The following is a 26,167-nucleotide window of genomic DNA, read 5'->3' as shown; positions in this document are numbered from 1 at the left end:
TATCCATATACTATAGACCCTTAGTAAAATGGTAAGATATGCAGACCTCTTAGATGAAAAAGGAGAACTAAAATCAGGTACAAGATCTGAAAGCACAGGGAATAAATATGGAATGGTGGCCCTACCTACAAATTAAAACAAGATTTAAAAAGATCGGGAACAATACGGAATATACAAGCCACAAATGGAATTAGATAAAATATTACTAGGAACAGGAGGAAAAATGATCACTAGATTATATAATTTTCTTTTAAAATATAAAATGGAGGAAGAGACGGTAAAGGAGACAATGATTAGCTGGGGAAGAAATTTTGGCCATAATATAGAGTTAGAAAAATGGAATAAATTGTGGGAAAGAAATTATAAATTTACGACGGCAGTAGCTTACAAAGAAAATCTCTATAAAATGTTTTATAGATGGCATTTGCCTCCAGCGAGATTGGCCAAAATGTACCCAAATTTATCCCCTAATTGTTGGAGATGCGACCACAATCCTGTAACATTCTATCACATGTGGTGGACGTGCCCCATCACAAGGAAGTACTGGTGCAAAATTTGGAAGTGGTTAGAAGAAATTACTGAGCGAAAAATAGAACTCAAACCAGAAGCATTCTTATTAGGACTACTGGATCAAAAAAAATGAACAAACAATCTCAATACATAATCATACACATACTCACTGCAGCCAGGATTGCCTTCCAACAAAACTGGGGAAAAAATCAATACACCCTCAGATGAAACTATAATCAGGAAAATACTTGAATGTGCAGAAATGGATAAGATGACAATAGAACTAAAAGAAAGAGAAGAATCGGACTTCTATAAAGTATGGAATAAAATGTACAAGTGGCTAGAAAACAGAAGCTAAGGCAGAAAATAGAGAATACAAATATATGGAGATATAAATAATGAATACTATTATAAGTGTTAATATTATGTTTGTTACATTAAAGGACAAGGTTATAGTGAGAGGAAGGCAATGCAGAAGGGAGAATTATAAAAGCTAAGAAGGAAAGCCGATAGAGAAAGCTGTAAAATTACTGTATATTGTTATCTATGTTCTGTGTTTTGTTTTGTCTTATTGTGTTTTTTTCTTTGCTGTGTCTTTCCTATTGTTTTTAAAGATCAAAACATTTAATAGAAATTATTTATTTAAAAAAAAATGGTGCCAGTCTAGAAACAGGGAGATGTGAGTTCTTGTCTCACCCATAGGCATGAAGCCAACTTGGTGGCCATGAGACAGTCCCTTCCTTTCAACCCTCAGACCTCAGCAGGGTTAAGCTGTAGTATGTCTGAAATCTTGTCGAGAAACTTGCAGGGATCTGTCCAGTCAGTTGCCAAGAGTCAAAACCTGAAGGCACATCCACTCATATCCAGAAGACGAGTGGGCTTCCTTGGGTAGTTGGGTTGCCACTGTGAAAACATACTGCTGGACTCAGTGTGCCAGACATCTGACACAACAGAGCACTGCTTATGTTCTCATGTTCAGGTGAGGGGTAGGCAGAGCAAGCCCTTCTTTGTTGAAGATGTTGCATGGAGGTTTGCTTTTCTATCAAGGGATCTGTTCCTGCCATTGATGGCTTTGGTCATGCTTTGTCTTCTCCTTTTTGCAGGGTGATAGTGGATTTCCAGGGCCTACAGGACCCAAAGGCATCCGAGTAAGTGATTTTTTAAAGAAAAATTCTGGTATAAAGCAGAAAGTAGAAATGAGTCACCAAGGGTTACTTTTGATAGCGACATTCAAACATATTACATGCATGCATAGATACATACATACATACACACACACACACAAACATACTGTACATTGGCATCCTTCAGTCTCAAAAGACGATGTATCGTGCTCTGGAAAGAGATCAAAGCTGGAGTGTCCTCTCCAAAGCACGAGGCCTGGGTAGAATAATATGGAGGATAGACAGATTGTTACCCAAGCAGCAGATCCCCCCTCTCCACGTCGCTGAAATAGTCCAATGGAACGGCAGAGCCGATACGATTGGTTCCAGCTGCATTGCAGGAGTTACCAGAACGTGGTTGAACACAGTTATGAACTGCTTCCGGGACTCCGGCTCTGGATTTTGCCTCGAGGTTGACTCCTGAAGCCTTTTCCAGTAGTGGATAAAGCCACAAAACAGTGGAGGTTTGCAATCAGAGTTTCCCTTCTCCTAGAAGATGTTTCTGCCGCTTGATCTGCCGTTGGGGCGTAGAGCCCTCTTCCGCCTTCAAAACCATTCTCGTGTAACCCCTGGAAAGGGGCCCTTACGAGGTCCTCCCAGCTGGGGCCAGCTAGACCAAGGTTTTTTAAGGAGGTGTCGCTCCTCCATCACTCACCCTTTGTCCTAGCTTGTGACAGGCAGAGCCTGGCTTCCCAACCATTGGGCCCAGGATGGTAGGTTTACACTGTACATACATACATAGTAAAAACTTATAAGCAAACCTCGCTCTCTTCTAGCACTGATGATGTTCCCTAGTTGGGTATTGAAATGTCTGCAAAAAAATGACTGCAAGTTTAGAGAGCACCAAGGATCCCACAGTCGTCCTCCTCCCGTTCCTCCTCCTTCAGAAACCCCACTGCTTTCTAGCCCTGATGATGTTACCTAGTTGGGTAATGAAAACATCTGCAAGAAAATCACCAAGCTCAGAGAGCACTAAGAACCCCACAGTTCAACCCTGAACCAGAAATATTCTCATCTGCTCTCAGACCAGCAAAAGGATCTAAGATAAAATGCTGTTTTCCTCTAAATATTGGATAGTATCTAACTTGAGCTGTGATTTTTTTTTCATCTTAGGGTCCTCCAGGGTTACCAGGTTTTCCGGGAACACCAGGGCTTCCTGTAAGTAAATTGAATTATAATCATAGTAGCTGAATGACTGTAAAACAAGCAACCATTGTGACTATATATCAGTGGTGGAATTCAGCCAGTTTGCACCTCTTTGGGAGAACCGATTGTTAACTTTCTAAGCAGTTCAGTTGTTGGAAGAAATCTCCTTTTGCTTTTTCCCACTTTACAGGGCTAATCCTGTAAGGAAGGCAGGAAGGAGACATTCTGGTGTTCTTTCTAGTCTAATCTTTATTGCCCTGCCTACAGAAACTGCCTCTCCGGTTAACACTTATTACATTGCAACAGCTAAGGCGAAGCGCCCATCAACCTGAGTGATGTTGAATTGGCCACACCCACTCAGTCACATGACCACCTAGCCCTGCCTACCCAGCTGGTCATTAGGACAGAGAACCGGTTGTTAAATTATTTGAATCCCACCACTGCTTTATATGTATACTTTTTTGTTCTATTCCTTAAAAAAAAAAGGAGGAAGATATATGTTAAAATTAAATATGTACACTGAAAAGGAACTATAAATACCATCAACATAAAACGGAGCTTGCTCAGAGGCTGAAATACACCCAAGTAAATGAAATGAAGAGTGTGAAACAGAGGAGAGAGGCAAGGGAAGAAGAGAGAGATAGGAGAAAGGGCAAGGGGGAAGGGAAGAGGAGGAGAGAAAGGAGGAGTGAAAAAGGGAGAGAGGAGAAGGAGAGAGGAAGGGAAAGTAGAGAAGAGAAGGACAAGAGGGAAGAAAGGAGGTACAGAGGGGGAGGAGAGAGGGAGAAGAAAGTGATGGATAAGGTACAAATATGGTGTATGGAGAGCAGAAGAGCCAATAATTGTTTTTGGGAGTTGATGGTAAGATGAATTGATGTGAACATTTAATAATACAATACGATGTTGGCTATGTGGTTATACCTTATGAAAATGAAAAAATAAAAAAGTTAAAAAAATAAAAAACAAAGAAAAACAAGCAACTAACCATCATTATAATCCAATCAACCTCTGATGTTCTTCTGTCCATATGCAGGGACTACCAGGCCAGGATGGGCCTCCCGGACTCCAAGGTATCCCAGGATGCAATGGAACGAAGGTGGGATTGGCTCCTTTGGAAGCATACAACTTTCCTAACTAATGTGGGAAAATTACTCTATGGCAGTGATGGCTAATCTTTTTCTCCACATGTGCCAAAAGCGTTCACACGCATGCTTGTGACACTGCGTGCGGGCATGCCCACACCCATAATGCAATGCACATGCAAAATCTCCTGTGCGCCACTGCCACCCTGCTCATGCACACGCGACCCCCTTCACCCCATTTTGGGTTTAGCAGGCCTCCCTGAATCCTCCTGGGACCAGAAATGTGGTACGGGGGCACACTGTGCCACCCCACGCTCCCCATGCACACATGCACATCCCCCACATGCACAGCAGAGACCCAAAAATTAGCTGGCTGGTGGGAGGCACACACACATGCATGGTGGCGCTGAGCTGGGCGACGGCTCGCGTGCCCGCAGAGAGGGCTCCGCATGCCACATGTGCCATGTCTGCCATGGGTTCGCTATTGTGGCTCTATGATCATAGTAAAAGAGGATTAATTTGTATATTTGGAATTTTGCACATATGCTAACATTAGTTGCCCCAAATGTTTGGCTGCTGGGACTGGCTGATTTGTAAAATAACACCATGAGGACATTTTCAGCCAGAAAGTCTCAGTTTACACAAACAGGATAAATTAGAGCAGCAGGCTTGATTTGGAAACAGTTTAAACAGGGTTGGATTTAAGCAGGGCTGGGAGACCACCAGGAAATGCCAGGGTTAGGCTGAGAAGAAGGCGGTGGCCAACTTATCTTGCCAATGCAGCTGCCAATTAATGGGGCTGATCTGACCACATCAAGGGCAGCATTCCTTTAAGTCATGCGGAATAGGCAGAGTGACCAACCAGTGTCCGAAATACTCTGCTAATTACAGAGTAACTGGTCAGTCCTAGAGGAGATCAACCCTGACTGCTCTTTAGAAGGCAAGATCCTGAAGAGGAAATTCAAATACTTTGGCCACTGGATTGTTGTAATATAGAAGGAAGGAATCACGGGAAAAGAGCCTAATGGTGGGAACGATTGAGGGCAAAAGAAGAAGGGGATGACAGAGAAAGAGATGGCTGGATGGAGTCACTGAAGCAGTAGGTGTGCACTTAAATGGACTCCAGAGGATGGTAGAGGACAGGAAGGCCTGGAGGAATGTTGTCCATGGGATCGCGATGGGTTGGACATGACTTTGCATCTAAAAACAACGACAGAGATTGCACTACTGCAATGGATCCAACTCTAAACTCTTTTTGTTTGCAAAGTGAAGGCTTTAGAGGAGACAAGAAATTCTGCCTAGAACAGGCACTTAATGGAGCGATTGGCAACTTGCAGTCAGCAGGTCAAGTGTGGTCAATCAACCTCTCTTTTTAGGGTCTTTCAATCTCCAAAGATGCACTGCTGAAATTCAGTGGTTAAGTACCTGAGAATTGTAATAATTTCCAAGCTAACAATGGAATAAATGTATAGATGAAGAGATTGGTCTGCAATGATGGCTACTTTGGTTTTCAACTCTCTTCTGGGAAAAAAAACTGGGAAAAGTGGGGTGAACCGACAATTCTGGCTATGTTTCCTTGGAGTTAAATTCGAAGGTTATACCTCGACTCTTCTTTTCATTTAGCAATTGCCGAGATGCTCTAACAGCATTGAATAAATAAGGGGAGTAGATGTCAGCTTGACCTTTTAGCTCAAATCTTCTGATGAGGCTAATCATAGGAGCAGCGACTGAAGGAATGTTCTCCATCCTTGATTTTGCTGTCCAAATACAGCAGGAAAGTGAAAATAATCCATGGGTACATGAGAAAGTTGAACGCTGAACTGCAAAATTTGTCATTTATCTCAAGTGCTTTGAGGTATGGTAAGGATAGCCAATGCTTTAGATTCAGTTACTTTTAAAAAAAAGTGCTCCAGAATGCAGGACATAATTATACCCCCGTGATGGCAAACCTATGGCACACATGCCACAGGTGGCACATGGAGCGATACTTGATGCCACAGCAGCCCTCCACTCTGGCACGTGAATGAAATTCGTTCCCAAACTTTTGGTTGGGCTGTTGGGCCATTTTTCGCTCTCCCCAGGCTCCAGAGGTTTTCCTAAAGGCTGGGGAGGGCGAAAACGGCCTCCCCTGGCCTTCCAGAAGGCCGAAAATCAGCTGGCCAGTGTGCGCATGTGTGCCACAGCAGAGGGCTGCCATTTATAAGCATGGCCCGTTTTCACCAAAAATGGTTTCGTTTTTGCGTTCCCAAGCCCTCCGCATATCATATTTTTCCCCTCTCAGGCCCCCAGAAGCATTCTGCACAACCTATTTCTGCCAAAAGACAAGCCTGTTTTTGGCCTGCAAAGAGCTTCTGGGGGAAGGGTGAACATGTGATGCGCAGAGAGCTTGGGAGCCCAAAAACAGGCTGTGCGGACCACTGCAGAGTGCTTCTGGGGGCCTAGGAGGACAAAAGCGTGATGTGCGGAGGTTTTGGGAGGCCAAAAATGCCCATATTCGGTCTATAAGTGGTACCTAAATTTTCACCCAGTTTTAGGGGTGGGGAAAGGTGTGTTTTATACTCCAAAAAATATGGTATCCCATTTCTGAGCAAACTAACCCAGTTTCTTCCTCAAGTGGTTTTAGGAACAACAGGAGCTACAAGAAAAAAAATGAGTGGCAGTGAGAGAAATGGGAAAAGGGAAAGGGAAGATAAAATTGGGGAAAGTCTCAAATGATTGCAGGTTGCCGACTCCCAGAGTTCAGTAGTGAGCAAAAAACCCCTACCTCTCTCTGTTCCAATGCTAATGCCAGTAGAGATCTCTTGGCATGTTCATGAGATGCATTTTGTAAGCAAAGCTGTCAACTCTACCTTTTCATCGACCCAGGCTGGCAATGCCCCCAAACCGGTTCCCCGGTCTCTTCTGCCGTTGCTGGCATGTTTCTGCGCATGTGCAGAACAATTTTTAGTGTGCAACTGCACAAAGCACGCATGCAGCAAACTGGTACCAACTGGTACAGGAACCCATCCCTGGTGTGTATGTTCCAGCATAACTTTGGAACACATCAAGCAATTTCATCCAAACTTGGTACACAAATGATGTACTCACTGGAGAAAAATATTGTGGGATAAGACACCCCTAATACCTCTTAGTGTGTGTGTTTTGTTAAGATACAGTCTGTTGTGTTTTAAAATGTACAGTAAAATCTACTGTACTGCCGTAAAATGGCTTCTACTGTACAGCGCAATGGAGTTGCCATGTTAATGGCTTCACAGTACTCCACAAGGGGCTCCCTCTGGTAAGGGGGAAAATCCAACATTAGAGATTACGTTTGGTCTGGACATTTCCCCCCTATAAATCAATACAAAGGCAACGCCTGTTATCAACTAGTAATAAATATAGAGCATAGTCTTCCATCCATCCATATGTAGGGAACCATTTTGCTTTTAAATTGTGACATTCATTCACTATTTTGCAAACATTCAAACTGGGCCATTGAAGGCCTTCAATGAAAATTTTCCTTCTGTCTTTTCTAGGGAGAACGTGGTTTTCCAGGCAGTACAGGTTTCCCAGGTTTGGCTGGACCTCCCGTAAGTAAAAGAAATATCTTCTTGTCACTCTTACTGTATACTTGGTTCTGAATAGTTTTTGAAGCCCTGTATGTTATGCTATGTTCTTCAAGTTCAATCTTGTGAAACTGCTTAGGGGCCAAATGGAGAATGGTAGAATATTAATTCTGGTTACACATGCACAGGTTGGAGAATTCTGGGAGCTGAAGTCCACGGCTCTTGAAGGTGCTAAGGCAGACATAAATGCTGCTAATCACAGATGTCTGGGCCATACCTAAGAATACTGGAAATTGTAATTCAGCAACATCTAATGAGTCACAGGTTTTCTGGCCCTGAGATTGAGGATATTTTTTAAAAAATTAAATCTGAATTCCATTTCCACCTTCAGCTAGGAAGAATCCCTCTTGAAAATGATAAGACTTCTTTCTAAGTTAACTGTTCCAAGATTTAGAATACATTAACCCAAACATTAAAAAGGCAGCAGAAATGATTAAAGAGCCAGATTTATTTTTAAAAAACCTAATCAACTGGTTCAAACTAAAAAAGAAGACAAAATATTTACTTGAGGGCATGGGTCAACCGAGGAGATGCTAGAGTGGTGTCTTTGGGGAAAGTTTTCTATTAATTATTGGTGTCTCTGCAGATGTTTGAAAAATACAAGAAATTTGGTAGGTCTGAAGAGTAAGATCCCAAATTTTAAGCTCTAAATATATATTTAAAATAGCATATTCCTCAATGTTCATCTAAACCAGTATTTCTCAATTTTAGCTACTTCAGCTCCCAAATGTTGATTGGGGAATTTTGGGAGTTGAAGTCCCCATAAGTTAAAGTGTCTGTGGACATTCTCATCCATCCAGGTCATGGTTGTCCCAAAGGTGCTTTTTATTTTAAAGGCAACTGGATTTTCTGATTTCTTTTAAGACTTTTCACTTCTCATCCAAGAAGCTTCTTCAGTACTAAGTTAGTTAGAAATGAAGAAGCGTCTTGGATGAGAAGTGAAACATCTTAAAGAAAAATCAGAAACTCCAGTTGTGTCAGAGTTTGAATATTCATGGACTGGAAGATTACAACCAATGGGGACTAAATGGAGACATGGGAACAAGGTCAGCCAATGAATAGGCATAGCAACAAGATCAGCCAATGGGAGCTTAAACAGACCTGAGTCTGTGCAGAGAATTGAAACAGAAACTTAAGCAGTCTGCTGTTGTGAGAAGTAAACTAGCCATCTGTCTGGGCTTGTCTGCTGAAATGAAACTAACTGCTTGCGTTGGCTTGTAACTCTCCTACCTTGTGTTTACTCCTATTGGTATTCATCTATTCCTATGTACATAAAAAAGTTAATGAATCCTGCTGCATCAGTTATCTGTGTGTGCTTCTGGATTTGAATTTATGCAACAAACTCTTGACAAGTTGCCTTTAAAATAAAACCATCCTTGGGGCAACACATCTTAAATTTGCTGAAGTTGAGAAACACTGATTTGAGCTTTAATTGCCTATATATTGCTCCATTCCTTAGTCATTTCACTATTTTCACTGAATTTAGAAAAGATAGTCTGAGCCAGTATAATTTTCTATCCTTTCTTTTAATCAAACACGGAAGCCGAGGGAGACCGAGGGCCAGATCTCTCAGTCCAGACCAGAATGTAGTCTACAGAATCCACAGCCTATTTTTAATTCTTTATCTCTCCTTTTTCTACAGGGCCCACCTGGTTTTCCGGGAATGAAAGTAAGTTTGATCTCCACAGTGTAAAAACAGTCCTTTGAGCATGTTGCTTCCTCTAATTATTAGTACCTGGGTAGTTGCCATTGATTTTTCTAAGTTTCTTTCCTAAGAGATGCTATCAGATGTAAATAAATTTCTAAAAAAAAACCAACCTGACAAGCCAGCTTTGGCACGGATGCTAGAAGGGATGCATATGGGCTTCTCAGATTTTCCCAATATTGTGCTGAAATAGAAACTAAATCTGCAGAGAAAACAATTACTGCGAACCTGCCTTCCATTGAGGACCTGTACACTGCCTGAGTCAAAAAAGAGGGCTGTGAAAATATCTATAGAGCCATCACATCCTGTAAATAAATTGTTTCAACTCCTACCCTCAAAATGACACTATAGAGCACTGCACACCAGAACAACTAGACACAAGGACAGTTTTCTCCCAAAAGCCATCTCTCTGCTAAACATATAATTCCCTCACCATTGTCAAACTATTCACTAAGGCTGCATTACTATAACTATTAGTCTTCTCATCATTCCAATCACCCATCTCCTCCCATTTATGACTTCAGGACTGTAACTTTGTTGCTTGTATCCTTACAATTTATATAGATATTGATTGTTTCCTGATTGCTTATTTGTACCCTATGACTATCATTAAGTGTTGTGTCTTAGGATTCTTGACGAATGTATCTTGTCTTTTTATGTACACTGAGAGCATCTGCACCACAGACAAATTCCTTGTGTGTCCAACCCCACTTGGCCAATAAAGAATTCTATTCTATTCTATTCTACTCTACTCTACTCTACTCTACTTTACTCTATTCTATTCTATTCTATTTCATTCCATTCCGTTCTGTTCTATTTTCTAAAAAGTTCCATCTTCAGCACATTTTTCCTTGCAGGATTTTATATTTCTTTTTTTTATTAAAAGAGGTGAAGGGTCTTTCTTACTTCCGTTGCAAATATTTGCATCACTTTTCAGGCATCTTAGCAATAGCAATAGCAATAGTTAGACTTATATACCGCTTCATAGGGCTTTCAGCCCTCTCTAAGCGGTTTACAGAGTCAGCATATTGCCCCCAACAACAATCCAGGTCCTCATTTTACCCACCTTGGAAGGATGGAAGGCTGAGTCAACCCTGAGCCGGTGAGATTTGAACAGCCGAACTGCAGAACTGCAGTCAGCTGAAGTAGCCTGCGGTGCTGCATTTAACCACTGCGCCACCTTGGCTCTTGGGGCTCATATTCTAAATAAAATAAAACCAAAATCTTCCTGGGATTTCACCAAAATGTGAAAAGCCAGAGAAGCTACAACTTGCTCAATGACACTCACACATGTTCTTTGGCCCTCCTGTGACTAAGAAAACTGACATCCCACTTAACAAAGTTTTCGCCAAACATCCCATTGGACACCAAGTCCAGGTCTCCAAGTCCAAGTGGAATGATAATGCTCCATCATTAACAAGTAGTGTGTAGTTACCCTGTTTCCCCCAAATAGTCAATGTTTCCCCCAATCGGGCTTTGAGTGCATGTGCTAAAATAGGCCCTCTCCAAAAATAAACCCTCCCCAAAAATATTGCAACACAGCAACAGCCATGAGGTGACCACGCTCGCTGCCTCCTGCACCTCAAAAGTAATAAGACCTCTCCAAAAATAAGGCCAAGCACTTCTTTTGCAGGTCAAAAGAAAATAAGATGATGTCTTATTTTTGGGGAAACAGAGTAGCAAGTTTGCAACTTGCAGTACCCTCATTAATTTTCTGAACATGTATATTCATGCATTTTCTATTCCTTTGTTGGGTTTCCAACTCCTTAATATTGCCCCAGTCTAAAAGTAGAGTCTATGTTATTGTTTAATGCCTTAATTTGCATATTCAGACATTACGTCGAACCTTAGCTAAGATAAGTGGTGGTTTGTAACCCCGACTTTAAGTTGTTTTTATTCTTCTCCATTCTTCAGTTCAAACATCCTGCCAATCTCTGATCTGGCTTTGATGTGGTATCTGCATTGAATCTGAGTGGTTTCCTGAACAGGAGACAAAAGACCAACCCAGTCAATTAAATGCTTCTATGGCTGTTAGTTGGATTTTATTTTATAAGAAAAACAGCAACTATCTACTTCTGAAAGTATATTTCATTAAACATAATTGCATTCTGGTAATATTTTCAAGCTGAATGAAGTCATTTTTGTTCAAAGCACAAGAACCCCATTTCCTCCTCTCTCCTCAATCTCTCTACCTTTCCTTGATGCCACAAATTTAACATGAACATAAATTGATACTCTATGCAGCAAAAGAATGTCTATGGGATGTTTAGTTGCAAGAATAACTATAAATAACAGAATAACAGAGTTGGAGGAGACCTTGGAGGTCTTCTAGTCCAACCCCCTGTTCAAGCAGTCAAGGACTGCTTGTAGATACTGACGATTGTCATTTTTCAACATTTAGCTTCATTTTCTTGGCAGCTTTACCTGGTTCAAGATGGAGAAGGAATATCCTGTTTCCCCGAAAATCAGCCTTCCCCAGATAATAAGCCCAATTGGGCTTTTGAGCACATGCGCTAAAACAAGCCCTCCCCTGAAAATAAGCCCTCCCTGAAAATATTGCAACACAGCAGCAGCCATGAGGTGACCATACTCGACCTCCTGCATCTCAAAAATAATGAGACCTCCCCAAAAATAAGAAGACCTCCCCAAAAATAAGGCCAAGCGCTTATTTCAGGGCTCAAATGGGGAAACACGGTACCATTTTTGACAAATGGTTGTCCACTCCCTTCAAAGTCTTCAGTGTCGGAGAACCCAGAAATTATTTTTTTCTCAATCAAATTTCTATTTTTTATATTCTTTTTACATATCAATGCATGAATGATGTGGTATCTGGGTATCATGCATTTCAGTATACCCATAAACATAATCTTATTACTTCTAAATATTACATTTCATTTCCATTATTTCATATTATTTATACATGCCTTTTACTATCACCCTTAATTTCTAAACCTTCTTTCTGTCCTTTTGTATATCTTAACATATTAATATATAATTACTATTATTCCCCTCTATTTTCTATCCCTATTTTAACTCTTTTTTCCCCTTCCTATTGCTATAATATTCTAAGACATGTTTTTTTACCTATTTTGTTATTCATGTTTCCTTAATTAAATCAAAATGTCATCCTTCATTCTTCCATTATTCAATATCTCTGTATTCAGTTTTAGTACCAATTACAATCATTTATACATTTAAAGTACTTCTATTAATGTTCTTTCCAGTTCTTCAATCCATATAATTCTACTATTAATATACATGTTTAGATTAATATATATAAATATATTTACCTAATCACCCACTGTTTAATTCTAACATTTCACTGCTATTCATATTTTTATACATATTTAGTAGTACAGTCATTCAAAATCTAATTTTCCAATTCTTCATATCTATTTATATTAAGATATTATCCTGATATCTATCACACTGCTAAAATAATTTAGAGCAGTGGTCTCCAACGTTGGCAACTTTAAGGCTTGTGGACTTCAACTCCCAGAGTTCCTCAGCCAGAATTGTTGAGGAATTCTGGGAGTTGAAGTCCAGAAGTCTTAAAGTTGCCAAGGTTGGTGACCCCTGATTTAGAGAACCCAGAACTCCCGAAGGCAAGTTCTTCCATTGGTTGATTGTTCTTATTGTCAGGAAATTTCTCCTTAGTTCTAGGTTGCTTCTCTTTTTGTTCAGTTTCCATGCATTGTTTCTTCTCTCTCCTTCTGGTGCTTTGGAAAATAGGTTGACCCCTTCTTCTGTGTGGCATTCCCCTCAAATATTGGAACACTGAATATTATGAATGTATTACTGCAAGGAAATGATTGAATGAAGAAGTTATTGGAGGATTTATTTTGAACGGTTCAGTGGGCGCTTTGATGTGTCTTCTTGTTGAAGCTCATCATGAGTATCACTATTTTAATCCATATCCCATCTTTATATTTTAGGGTGAAAAAGGAGATATTATTACCTCTCCCCTCCCTGGACAGAAAGGTGATCCGGGATTTCCAGGTCCACCCGGAATTCCAGTAAGTTGGCTAAAACATCTGATGTGCTTCAGTGGAATTTTTCTTGTAAGGAATCTCGGTGGTATGCAGAATATTTTAATGATAGTGAAATATTAACAGGTGGTGCTGCTTGATTAGGAAGTCAAAACTCAGAAAAATTCTCAGATCAAAGGTTTTTTGATGCAGTCATGGCTGCTGATATAAAATAGCTTGAAGGAGCTATGAGGAGGCTCCTGCTGTGGGCTGAAGAAAAACTTGAAAAAGTTTTCAAGAAGAAATCTACAAGTGCTAGCTTAGTTTTGGTACTCTCCATGGGGTTTCCATGGCAAAGATACTGGAGTGGTGGGTTGGCCTTTCCCTTCTCTGGTGGATTACGTTTTGTCAGATTTGAAGATGAAACTCAAATACTTTGGCCACCTAATGAGAAGGACTCAGTGGAGAAGAGCCTAAAACTGGGAAAGATTGAGGGCAAACCTCTTACTCCCACAGTATTTGTTTCCAGAGAGTAAGTCATTTGTGTACCAAGTTTGGTTGAAATTGCTCAAGGTATTGCAGAGTTATGCTGGAACACACACACACACACACACACACACACACATTCACACACACAGATAGATAGATCAATGGATAGATCAATAGATAGATAGGTAGGTAGGTAGGTAGGTAGGTAGGTAGGTAGGTAGGTAGATAGATAGATAGATAGATAGATAGATAGATAGATAGATAGATAGATAGATAGATAGATAGATAGATAGATGATAGATAGATGGATAGATCAATAGATCGATTGATAGATAGGATGATCAATAGATGGATGGATGGATGGATGGATGGATGGATGGATGGGCATTCTAAAGGCCACTCATCCAATGATTTCTCCTATTCTTCTAGGGCTCTGCAGGTCCCTCTGGTGTAGATGGTCCAGTTGGTCCTCCCGGACCCCCAGGTTTGACGGTACAGTTTTCTGATTATCTCTGTTTAATTAGGGAGAGGAATAATTGGCACCAGATGAGACTGTTAATGGATGAATTGGGGGGGGTGTTGGGGAGAAAGGAGTTTTCTGAAGATTGGGGTAAAAAGCCCGTGATGGCAAACCTATGGCACACATGCCAGACCTGGCATACAGAACCCTCTCTGTGGGCACCCGCACCATCACCAACTGCTCTTCTAGTTTTCAGCACACATATGTACACCGGCCACCAGCCTTCCCATTTCTGGTGCTCCGGTGTGCGCATGTGTCTGTGCTTACCAGTTTGGTCACTCGGTGCCGAAAAGTTCGCCATCACTGGTCTATGCCCATCCCCAGAGGAGCTTAGATATAGAGGGAGTTTTCAATTTATGACTGGTCACTTAGTGATCATTAAAAGTTTTGACGTACTTACCAGTGGGGGTACTTATGACCCTGATTTGAAGTATTTAGAATAGAAGAACAGAGTTGGAAGGTACCTTGGAGGACTTCTAGTCCAACCCCCTGCTTAAGCAGGAATCCCTACACCACTTCAAACAAATGGCTATCCGACATATGCCCCCTGCCTTGGTCATATAACGGCATTTTGGATGCTTGGCAATCAGGCTGCCACTTTGAAGAGGACCTAATGAAAGGACCTAATATTTGGAGCGCCAATAACATCTGGAGGCCCTCAGGAAAGCATCACTATTTCTTATGTTTTCACAAATTTCCTCCTTTGGATTGTGCAAAGTTTATTTTGAGAGATTCCTTTTGAAAATGATTCAATCATATCTCCAAATCAAGTTGGCTTTCTGATTCGAATTAACAGTTCAGATTAAATCGGAAGCTTCCGGATTGATGTTGATGAAAGCCTCTCAATCATCCAGAAAGTGTTAGTTGAAAGTTAAATTGTGGCAACTGGATTGTCTTTTTCTTTTTCGGTGAAACATTGAAATGCCGCTTATCCAAGTAGCTTCTTCAATTCTTCCAAATTGATCTAATGATTTCAAAGGACTTTTGGGGCATGCGTTAAAATCTTGTTTGAAAAATAATCAGTTCAACCTAATCAAATCAATTTGGTTCGGTTTAGAGAATCAGGTTGACTTAATTTTCCTAGTTAAACTGGCCCAGAGTCCCAAGCTGACTGAATGATTGGATCAGGGCCAATTTTTACTTACCCTGTTTCTCTGAAAATAAGATCTCCCCAGGTAATAAGCTCATTTGGGCTTTTGAGCGCATGTGCTAAAATAAGCCCTCCCCGAAAATATTGCAACACAGCAGCAGCCATGAGGTGACCACGCTTGCCACCTCCTGCACCTCAAAAATTTTAAGACCTCCCAAAAAATAAGGCCAAGCACTTATTTTGGTAGTCAAGGCCAAGCACTTATTTCAGGGAAATACGGTAGTCTTCTGGGAATTGCCAGCTCACCAGGAGTTTTCAAAGATGCCCAGAGTGGTTCCAAAGTCAGCTCCACTTGTTCCTTTGGTACCCTGGGAAGTAATCAAGGGTGGGTTCCTGCCAGTTCTAACCTCTTCTATAGAAGAGGTTCCATAAATATACAGTGCTGTTTAGAACCGGTTCCAGCTCCCTCCCCCTGCCTGTCCGTGCGTCATCAAGATGAAGAGCGAGAGGAGGAATTCTGGGAGTCCACAAGTCTTAAAGCTGTCAAGTTTGAACACCCCTGGGTTTTTTTTTCTAAAGGGTTAGGGTTAGGGGTGCAAGGGTCTTGTAACTTGACAGCTTTAAGACTTGGGTGCTTCAAATGCCAGAGTTCCTGAGCCAACATGACTGGAGGAGGAATTCTAGGAGTTGAAGCCCACAAGTCTTAAAGCTGTCAGGTTTGAACACCCCTGGGTTTTTTTTCTAAAGGGCTAGGGGTGTAAGGGTCTTGTAACTTGACAGCTTTAAGACTTGCACACTTCAATGCCAGAGTTTCTGAGCCAACATTTTGGTTGCTAAGCAAGAGTGTTGCTAAGTGAGTTTCACCACATTTTACAAGTTGGCCATGCCCATCCAGTCACATGGCTGGCAAGCCACTCCCACCCGGTCACATGGCCAGCAAGCCACTCCCACCCGGTCACATGGCCAGCAAGCCACTCCCACAAAGCAGAAGAGGTTCTAAAAAAATTTGAAACCCACCACTGGAGGTAATCCACCTGATCTTGGAGATTTGGGTTTGTTTAAATTAGAGATTTAGGTTTGTTTAAATTAGCTAAATTTTCTCTGATCCTCTCCTTGTCTATCCTAAGTGTCAATCCTCTTCTTCAGGCTATTAGTAAAATGATGACTAGCTAGGATTGAATTTCTGAGAAAACCAGGCATTAAATAGGATGGTCACAGGGAAAGACGGGTATGCCTCAGCAGTAATTTTACTGTGCGAGCCTATCAATCGCAGATTGATTTATCCTGTGTACAGAAATAGTTCTGGAAATTAATGAGTTTCTTTACATTAATAGGGTCCTCCTGGTCCCCCTGGATTGCCGGGTCCTAAGGTATGGCATATGATAACCTTTTGTATCTGATTAGTTGTTGTTGCTTTTTCAACTGTCAGTCTGAAACTTTCAATTAACTGAAATGATGCTTCATAGGGCAACAATTTTTGCATCAGGTTACCTCAGATCTGCTAACTTAAAAATGCATAGATATCCATTACTCCTGTGTAACTGAAATTTCAAGGGTATCCACACCAGTTATCTTTGCAAACTTATGGCTACTGCAGCACCACTGTGGTCAGTGACAGTCCTGTGAACATGCTTTCCAATGCTCCCCGCCAGCTTCCCACAAGCAAAGTCAATGGGGAAGCCAGCAGGAAGTCAGAAGTCATCCCAGCCCTGCTACTTTTTTGGCCCACCTGTGGTCATTCTGTTTATCTCTTTAGGTATGTAAATATTGTCAAAGGATGACTCCACCTGTTGTAGGTTGTCTAATCACTATTGAAATCACTGCAAACGTAAAAGAAATCAATATAGTTCTATAAGGCGCATTCTAGCCAAGGTTCATCATTCCCATTATTATTTCATTTCATCTTCATGGTAGTCATTGTTTTCCATTCTTTTTCAGGGCAATATGGGCTTGAATTTCCAAGGACCCAAAGGAGAAAAAGTGAGTGTGAAATATTGAGCCGGCCCTTTGAACTGGTTTCCAGGATTGCTGACTCTTTCTGGGGGAGTGACAAATACAACTAATCCTTCTCGCTGTCTTTTTGGGGGCGGTTAGGGTGAACAGGGACTTCAAGGACCCCCAGGGCCACCAGGACAGATTGGCGAACAGAAGAGAATCAATGATGTAGAATTTCAAAAAGGAGATCAGGTGAGTGAGAGGAGATGGTCCTGGTGGTACCTTTCAGCCACAATGGCTCAAGACCATATGCTAAATTGCAATTCAGAAGATTTATTGCTCAAACCTATACACGAGAACCTCAACTAAAGTTCAACACTAAATTGGAACCACATATGGGTCAATGGAATTCAGGAGGGGTTGGACTTGGACTGTTTGTGGCAAAATAATGACTCTAGACTGATGACTTGTTTAACTTCACTGCCCCCAACTCTACCAGCTCTTCTCCCACCATTCTCACTCAATTATCCAGTTGCATTGATGGGTTACACTGGACCATCCTCTAGCATTTACCAGCATGTTCACAGTAGCATCCATTACTAAGCCTGATCCTACCCTACAATCTCTTTGTCTTTACAGACAGATCTATAAATTTTGCTATACATCAAAGAAAAGGTGAAAAGTGTGGAACAAGAACCAGATTTTTAGTGTTCTTCATTTGTCCTCATTTCAATTTTAAAGTTGTCCTTTCCAACATGCTCTTCTGCATTGTTTCCACAGAAAAGAGCCCAGAACCCAATAGCTTAATCTTTACAATAGTTAGCACGGTGTGCCTTCAGATTTACAAACATCCAATACATACAACCACATAGACTGGTGTCACTATCATAAGATCTTCTCAAAAAGTTCTCAAAAGTCCTCCAAAAACATCCTTACCTTTCTCCTCTTGGACATATACAGTATCATCTTAATGGAAGTACCATGAGTGAGGGGCTTGTGAAAAAAATGTTTAACATATAGTTAAAATCTTGATATTTGCCACATCTCACAAGATTTGTACTGAAGACTTCAAATCTCTGGCAGATTGCCCATCACCTTGTATTTCAGGCAGATGTATGAATGTGGGTCCTAAGGAGCCACATCTGCAGAGACAGTGCCAAACATTTTCAACATCAAAGAACACAATGTAATGACATCATGGTTCAATGATTTGTCTGACTGATTCAATGGACCAAGTGCATCTGGGTGATTTTAAATTGATCTAGTAGTTTGACAGACTTTTGTGTATACACATCAGTGGTGGATTCCGGATTCTGTTCCCACTGGTACGATTGGAACGGCCCCAGCCCACATGGGCGCTTAGGGCGCGAGCATGCATTGTAGTTGCAAATGACGCTTCCTCAAACCTCTGCGACGCTCCAGCTGGTCGGCGGAGCATCACACAGGTGCTGTATGTGCCGTGCGTGTGCGTGGAAGCGCCAAAAGCTTTAAAACACAATAAGAAGCTTGGGCGGGTAGATGGGCCCTCCGGAACACCGTACTGGAATGGTACCCGGTGATCTGGGCAGGCTCCGGTACATCCGTACCAGGGCATACAACCTGCAACCCACCACTGATACACATACATGCATACAGCCTTTTGAATTACATCAATTTGATTAGTCACTCAAAGCAGTTATTTGAGTGACAATTGGAATTAAATTGGACTGATAAAGATAAATTGTCTAGTATTAAGGCACTAGGTTAAAAACCAGGTCCAGTGAGTTCTAGTCCTGCCTTAGGCATGAAAGCCAGCTGGTGACTTTAGGCCAGTCACAAGGAGACAGTGAGTTCTAGTCCTGCCTTAGGCCTGAAACCTAGCTGGGTGACCTTGGGCCAATCACTGTCTCTCAGCCCAATTCACCTCACAGGATTGTTGTTGTGGGGAAAATAGAAAAAGGAAGATGTGTTGGATATGTTTGCTGACTTGAGTTATTTGTAACAATAATAAAGGCAGGATACAAACAAATAAAATAAATGTTGTATCCTCTCTAATAATTGACAATACTTTCCATGGAATTTGAGCACATTCGATATTTGTCCACAAAATCTGAAGGTAGAACTTGATCAGAACCTCAGCGTCAACTGTCCAATTGGCAAATCCAGAAAAAAGAAACTCCTGGGACATTATTTTACCAAGAGTATAAAACTTTAGTGGGAAAAAACCACATTGGCACAGAAGAAGCAAAACCAGCTCTGGGTTTCCTACACAAAAGGAAGCATAGTTCATTTCCCCCCTTTCCCTATGGGCCACTCACAGTCTAGTACATTCACCCATCACTTCTGTTCATTTTGTTATGGGAAACAGCCAGCCACCCTGGGACATCTGCTTGGTGTGTCCTTGGGTCTCACGGAAAGTTACAGTTGCTTGGATACCATTCCTCCACCCTTGCATTCCACCCCCAACCCCTGTTACAGTCAAACTATGAGCGAAGCAAAGTGAAAGTCCAAATCAGTCTTGATAGGATGGATTTATAACTATTTCCCTTTGCTCTTGACAGGGTGATACAGGTGACCCGGGCCCCCCAGGATCCCCAGGGTCTCCCGGGCCTCCTGTGAGTATTTTCCTTTGCTTCATTTGTGGAGGGGCATCAGGATTGTCCAAAGGTTGGGTTCCTATTCACTGATAATGGGGTGCTTTTTCTGATTTCCAGGGCCCTCCTGGTGGTGGAAAAGGTGAAAAAGGTGAGCAAGGAGAACCAGGCAAAAGAGTAAGTAACTTCTTGGAACCCAATATTTACCTTTCCAAACCATGTATAGCTTTGGGAGTTTAGTAAGCCACCAAATATTGGGTAAGACTTTTTCCTTTCTCATATGATCTGCTAGAGTTGGTGTGGATGAAGCCCTCCTGAATGAGAAAGAGGCCATTGAAAAATGCATGAACACAACCACTATCAATGCAGTTTAACCAATAGACACCAACATTTAATTTTTAATCTGGATTAAGGAATTCAGATGATTTCTTCCTCCTGGATTTCATCTTTGGAACACAAATTGGAAGGGACATATATATAAAAATGAAGATGTCATTTTTGCTTTCCAACCTCTGGTTGCTCAGAAATTTGGACAAATGGGTAAATACTGGGCCTTGGCCCCGAAATCCACAACTGGCAGTTATATAAGCAGAAAAGGAAAGAATGGACATTCAGCTTGTCCAGGATGGTATAATATCTCCTGTCTTGGGCAGTGGATTGGACTAGAAGACTTTCAAGGTCCCTTCTAACCCTAGGATTCTAGAAGCATAGAAAGGTTTAATCAGAGTAACCCATGTTCTGATTTCTGGGAGTTCCATTTAGCATTTATGGGAGAGGCCAGGGCTATAATAGATGGCATAAGAATCCAGAATGAATGAATAATATTCCCCTCCAGACTTTACAGGAATAAGTCAACTTTTTCTTTTGATTTTGTGAAGCCCATTTCAACAAGGGCTGTTGTGTTTTGTTTCTCAGAATGATGAAGTCAAAGACATACTAACCTATGCAAAAGGGTATATATGGCCCTTTTCCCCTTCGCTATATAGGTTGTGGGACACAGTGGCTCAGTGGTTAAAACGCTGAGCTTGTCGATCAGAAAGGTTGGCAGTTCGGTGGTTCGAATCCCTAGCGCCGCATAATGGAGTGAGCTCCCGTTATTTATCCCAGCTTCTGCCAACCTAGCAATTCGAAAGCATACAAAAAATGCAAGTAGAAAAATAGGAACCCCCTTTGGTGGGAAGATAACAGCGTTTCATGTGCCTTTGGTATTTAGTCATGCCGGCCACATGACCACGGAGACGTCTTCGGACAGCGCTGACTCTTTGGCTTTGAAACAGAGATGAGCACGCCCCCTAGAATCGGGAATGACTAGCACGCATGTGCGAGGGGAACTTTTTTAGTGAAAAAAATTTTCACTAAAATTTTTAGCGAAAGGGCAGCAAGTCCTAAATATATAAATACCATTGGTTTCTCAGTGACTATAGAGGTTAGGGGAACACATCAACCAGTAATACCATCACACTCAAGAAATAGCAAATGTACAGGTAGTCCTCAACTTTCAACCATTTGAAGTCACAACAGCACTGAAAAAAGTGACTTATATCTGGTTCTCACACTTATGACTATCACAGCATCCCCTCCGTCACGTGACCAAAATTTGAGCCCTTAGCAATCAGCATGTATTTATGATGGTTGCAGCATCCCAGGGTCATGTGACTGTTGCAGTGGTGCAGTGGTTAGAGTGCAGTACTGCAGGTCACTTCTGCTGACTGCCGACTTCCTGAAATTTGCAGTTCGAATCTCACCAGGCTCAAGGTTGACTCAGCCTTCCATCCTTCTGAGGTCAGTAAAATGAGGACCCAGATTGTTGGTGGCAATATGCTGACTCTGTAAACCATGTAGAGAGAGCTATGAAGCACTTTGAAGTGGTATATAAGTCTAAGTGCTATTGCTAGTGCTATTTGCAACCCTCCTAGCTGGCTTCTGACAAGCAAGATGGGAAGCCAGATTTGGTTAATGACTCTTTGATTCATTTAAAAACTTCAGTGATTTATTAACCAACTATAGCAAAAAACCAAAAAGGTCATAACATCAGGTGCAACTCATTTAACAACTACCTTGCTTAGCATTGAAATTTTGATCCCTATTGTGATCATAAGTCGAAAGGAGCCATGGCAGCGCAGTGGTTAGAATGCAGTATTACAGGTTAACTCTGCTCATTGCCACGAGTTCAATCGTAACCGGCTCAAGGTTGACTCAGCCTTCCATCCTTCCGAGGTCGGTAAAATGAGGACCCAGATTGTTGGAAGCAGGATGCTGACTCTGTAAACTGCTTTGAGAAGACTATAAAATGCTCTGTGAAACTGTATATAAGTCTCAGTGCTATTGCTAAGTGCTATGTAAAGATGAGATTTCCATATTTTTTAGATTTCATCCACTTGAGTGCCTGAAATGCTTGCTACCCTAATGGAAAAGCAAAAGTATTGAGCAAAGAGCTAAAGAAAAAGTTCCAATCTGGATTTAGGTCATCATCATATTATGGAAGGAAGAGACATTTTTTTCGTGAGCCATTGCAACTGATGCAGATTTCTTTGAGATATTGTGTGGAGTTTCTTGAGTGATCAACAACTTTAAGCTTGGAGTTCATTCCTGCTTTTCACTTGATCCTTATACATGACTTTGAAATCTGAAACGATCATTTGAAGAGGCATGTATTAAAAAGAAAGAGGAACACACAACCTCCTAGCTTTCTTTTGAGGCTACAGTAACTCTGAGAGTCAGGTTAGCTGCAAACAGATCTCCTTAACCATTTATTGAAAAGCAGGAGCTCTAAACTAGGATGGAAACAGGGTCTCCGTGGCAAACATTTATGGAGAAGATACCCACCAATGTTTGGGGCAAGGAATTGACATAGGGAATATGTGCCATGGCTTCACACCAGCCTTGTGCCATGGCTTCACACCAGTTTTCTCATATCTTAGCACTTGTATGGCTTTTGTTTTTTAGGATACAATAACTGTACTTATGCTGTGTCCTTGTTCATGCTTAAATTGGCCTCTAGAAGCCTGGTGCTCTCTAGGTATTTAGGTCTCGCAACCTCAGGTGGTCCTGGTGTGATTGTAAGATTGACAAAAGGCTGCTCCAAGTTACATGTTCATAAGCTTTTATGTAGCGTGTAAGGAAGATGACCTTGGTAGAGATATGCAAAATTGTAATTGAAGTCCACAACAAACAGGTAGTCGAGTGGCTTAGAAGGAGGCCTAGAGAAGAACAGCCCAGGGGGTTGGACTAGATGACCTGAAAGGTCCCTTCCAACTCTGTTAATGCAATCAAACATGCAAGACTGATGTTAGTGCCACTAGTTAGACCAGACCAAGAAATCAACTCCCCAGTCCTATAGTAACAGAATCTTGCAAGTCTCCTCCTCCTTCACGTTCTCTTCCTTCATCATCATCCCATCTTCCTCCTCCTTTAATAAATTAGAGAAGTGATTCTTTATTAACATTATCTATTTGCTGTAGAATAAATATATTCATCCCATCTCCTTAGGAACAGATAGCAATAGCAATAGCAATAGCACTTAGGCTTATATACCACTTCACAGTGCTTTACAGCCCTCTCTAAGAGGTTTATAGAGTCAGCATATTTCCCCCCAACAATCTGGGTCCTCATTTTACCCACCTCAGAAGGATGGAAGACTGAATCAAACTTGAGCCTGGTGAGAATCAAACTCCTAGCAGTGGGCAGAGTTAGCCTGCAATACTGCATTCTAACAGGAAGGAAGGAAGGAAGATCGCAATAGCACTTAAACTTATATACAGCTTCACAGTGCTTTTACAGCCCTCTCTAAGTGGTTTACAGAGTCAGCCTATTGCCCCCAACAATCTGGGTCCTCATTTTACCCACCTCAGAAGGATGGAAGGCTGAGTCAACCCTGAGCCTGTTGGGATTCGATCTGCCAAACTGCTCACAGCCGGTGATCAGTAGAAGTAGCCTGCAATACTGCACTCTAACCACTGCACCACCACGGCTGCATATCTCCACCTTTCTCTATGTTCTACACTTCAGATGTCACATTTGTTCTGGATTTTCTGGCATAGTCTTAAATACAGGAACATTTCAAGTTGATCTGCGTACTTCTAGATTCTACTTTCATTTCTAGTAGACAGATTACCAGAATAGAATCTAGTAAGTGAAAGCTGACAAGGTCATTCCTTAATCTTATAAATGGATATCAATGGGTGGTCCATCCCCCCCCCCCTTGAAATGAAAAACCCATCCATTTACAACCAGCCATCCTGGTTTTATTCACTGAATTTCTCTCTCCATTTTATTTGAATTGTGGTGGCTGTGATCCCAGTGAACCTCCATTTTCCTATCAAGAAGGAAGAAAAGAAGAAGAAGAAAAATCCATTGCTGGTGGATTTTGTCACCATTTCAAAATGATCTTTAAATTTAACAGAACTGTCTGGGAATAAGACCTGAGGGAAGTGGTGGCCTAGTGGAGAAGACCCTTTCCTCCCACTCGGAAAATTGAGAGTTCAATTCTAGGCAGCAGCAGGTGTTTCTTTATCAGGGCTCAAAAAGAAAATATCTGCTGTGAACTCTGCACAGGTGTCAGGAAGAGGATCCGGCCAGTAAAAGCTCAGCTCCATTCAGTCACCTTAACTCTACCACAAATTAAAGGGATTATAAAATTGTAAAATGAAAAAAAAAGTGGGGAATAAAATGAAGGGGCTGGAATGCTCTAACATTGGAAGGCTCTGATTTGCTATTCAGAGTTAGAGTAGAAATTAGAGGGCAAAACCAATGTCTTTTCTGGAGAAATGAAATCCATTTTATTGCATACCATGGGAGAGAATAGCTTCAGGCTAGCACTTCCCATCTTGTTTTCAGCCTTGAAATTTGCTTTAATGGTTCCTGCTAACCAGGGGTGGGTTTCTCGTCCCGTTCCAACCGGTTCGGTTGGAACGGGGCCGGCAGCGTCCTCGTGCATGCGTGCGGCGCACGCATGCGTACTAGCATCTGTGCGATGCTCCAGCTGCTCCTGGAGGATCGCGCAGGCACTGTATGCGTCCTGCGCATGCGTGGAAGCGCAGAACTTGTCAAAACCGGGTATCGCGCAGGCGCTGTATGCGCCCTTCGCCGCTCCCGGAAGTTACTTACTTCCGGGTTCGCCGACCAACCGGTTCGCAGGGACCGCCGCGAACCGGTTGAAACCCACCTCTGCTGCTAACTAATGTGAACCCCCACCCCCTGCCTTGTGGTATTTACCTAAACCTCCCATTTTCAGCCTTTGACTGCCAGCAATAATGCCAGGCGCATCTACCAGCTTCATTGTTATTTAATGCTTTTCTCTGTGTTTTTTTTTCTTTCAAAGGGGAAGCCAGGAAAAGATGGAGAACCTGGATTGCCAGGTTTGTCTGTAAGTCTTTTCTATCTTTCCTTCATGTCCAGATAAAACCGCTGTGAAATGTTTGTAGGATTGAGAGTTTTTCTTTTTCTCATGCCCAGGGTTTTCCCGGTGATCCTGGCACATCTGGCATCCCGGGAAGAGATGGAGACAAAGTAAGTAATATAGTTTAGAATCTTCCTAAGACTAGATGAGGGAGGCGGTGGCTCAGGCGCTAAGACGCTGAGCTTGTCGATCAGAAAGGTTGGCAGTTTGGCAGTTCGAATCCCTACATATACATGCATAATGGAGTGTATCCTTGTAATCTAAATGGACATGATCAATTCCTCTGTAACATTTTGCTTCTTAATAGAAGCACTTGGTTCTGTGTAAAATAGGTCAAATTGGTTGCAAATAGATGTAGAGGTTTATAAATCTGAGAGCTGCCTTGCAAAGGGAAAAGGCTTTTGTTGTAGCAATATATTTGTCAGTGCTCAAATGGTTGGGTAATATCTCTTTCTGGGTTTTTTTGTGCTTGTTTTTATATCCACATTTTTAATCTCTTTATTTAGTTTAGTTTTGTTCTTGTAGAATTTCCATTTTTCTCTTGGCATTTATATTTTAATTTTCTCAATGGCTAAGACGCTGAGCTTGTTGATCAGAAAGGTCAGCATTTCGGCAGTTCAAATCCCCAGCATCGCGTAACGGAGTGAGCTCCCGTTACTTGTCCCAGCTTTTGCCAACCTAGCAGTTCGAAAGCACATAAAAATGCCAGTAGAAAAATAGGGACTACCTTTGATGGGAAGGTAACAGCGCTGTGTGTGCCTTAGGCATTGAGTCATGCCGGCCACATGACTACAGAGACATCTTCGGACAGCGCTGGCTCTTTGGCTTTGAAACGGAGATGAGCACTGCCCACTAGAGTCGGGAACGACTAGCATATACAGTATGTGCATAGGGAACCTTTACCTTTACCTTAAGAATAGGTGGAGTTGTGCTGGGCTTGGTTTTCTCAGGAATACAGATGTTGCAATGTTTATGTTGTTGGC

The 26,167-nt window shown here is 41.8% G+C and overlaps 1 protein-coding gene across 1 annotated transcript in view; it reads left to right on the top strand.

Annotated features, from left to right (window-relative positions):
• COL4A5 (collagen type IV alpha 5 chain) overlaps positions 1-26,167 on the top strand; it is a 153,734-nt gene that overhangs the window by 55,379 nt on the left and 72,188 nt on the right. The window contains exons 4-17 of the mRNA XM_087727340.1: positions 1,614-1,658; positions 2,787-2,831; positions 3,853-3,915; positions 7,417-7,470; positions 9,149-9,175; positions 13,147-13,227; positions 14,098-14,160; positions 16,613-16,648; positions 17,217-17,258; positions 17,373-17,465; positions 19,754-19,807; positions 19,907-19,963; positions 25,107-25,151; positions 25,241-25,294. Coding sequence (XP_087583466.1) covers positions 1,614-1,658; positions 2,787-2,831; positions 3,853-3,915; positions 7,417-7,470; positions 9,149-9,175; positions 13,147-13,227; positions 14,098-14,160; positions 16,613-16,648; positions 17,217-17,258; positions 17,373-17,465; positions 19,754-19,807; positions 19,907-19,963; positions 25,107-25,151; positions 25,241-25,294 — 759 coding nt within the window. The remainder of the gene's footprint in view (positions 1-1,613; positions 1,659-2,786; positions 2,832-3,852; positions 3,916-7,416; positions 7,471-9,148; positions 9,176-13,146; positions 13,228-14,097; positions 14,161-16,612; positions 16,649-17,216; positions 17,259-17,372; positions 17,466-19,753; positions 19,808-19,906; positions 19,964-25,106; positions 25,152-25,240; positions 25,295-26,167) is intronic.

This window comes from Thamnophis sirtalis, unplaced genomic scaffold (assembly GCF_051295495.1).
Source record: "Thamnophis sirtalis isolate CommonGarterSnake01/CBP01778 unplaced genomic scaffold, rThaSir2_p1.2 scaffold_13, whole genome shotgun sequence".
In the NCBI taxonomy this organism is placed as follows: Eukaryota; Metazoa; Chordata; class Lepidosauria; order Squamata; family Natricidae; genus Thamnophis; species Thamnophis sirtalis.
Note: the sequence above shows the minus strand (reverse complement) of the source record. Positions and strands in the feature narration are given on the sequence as shown.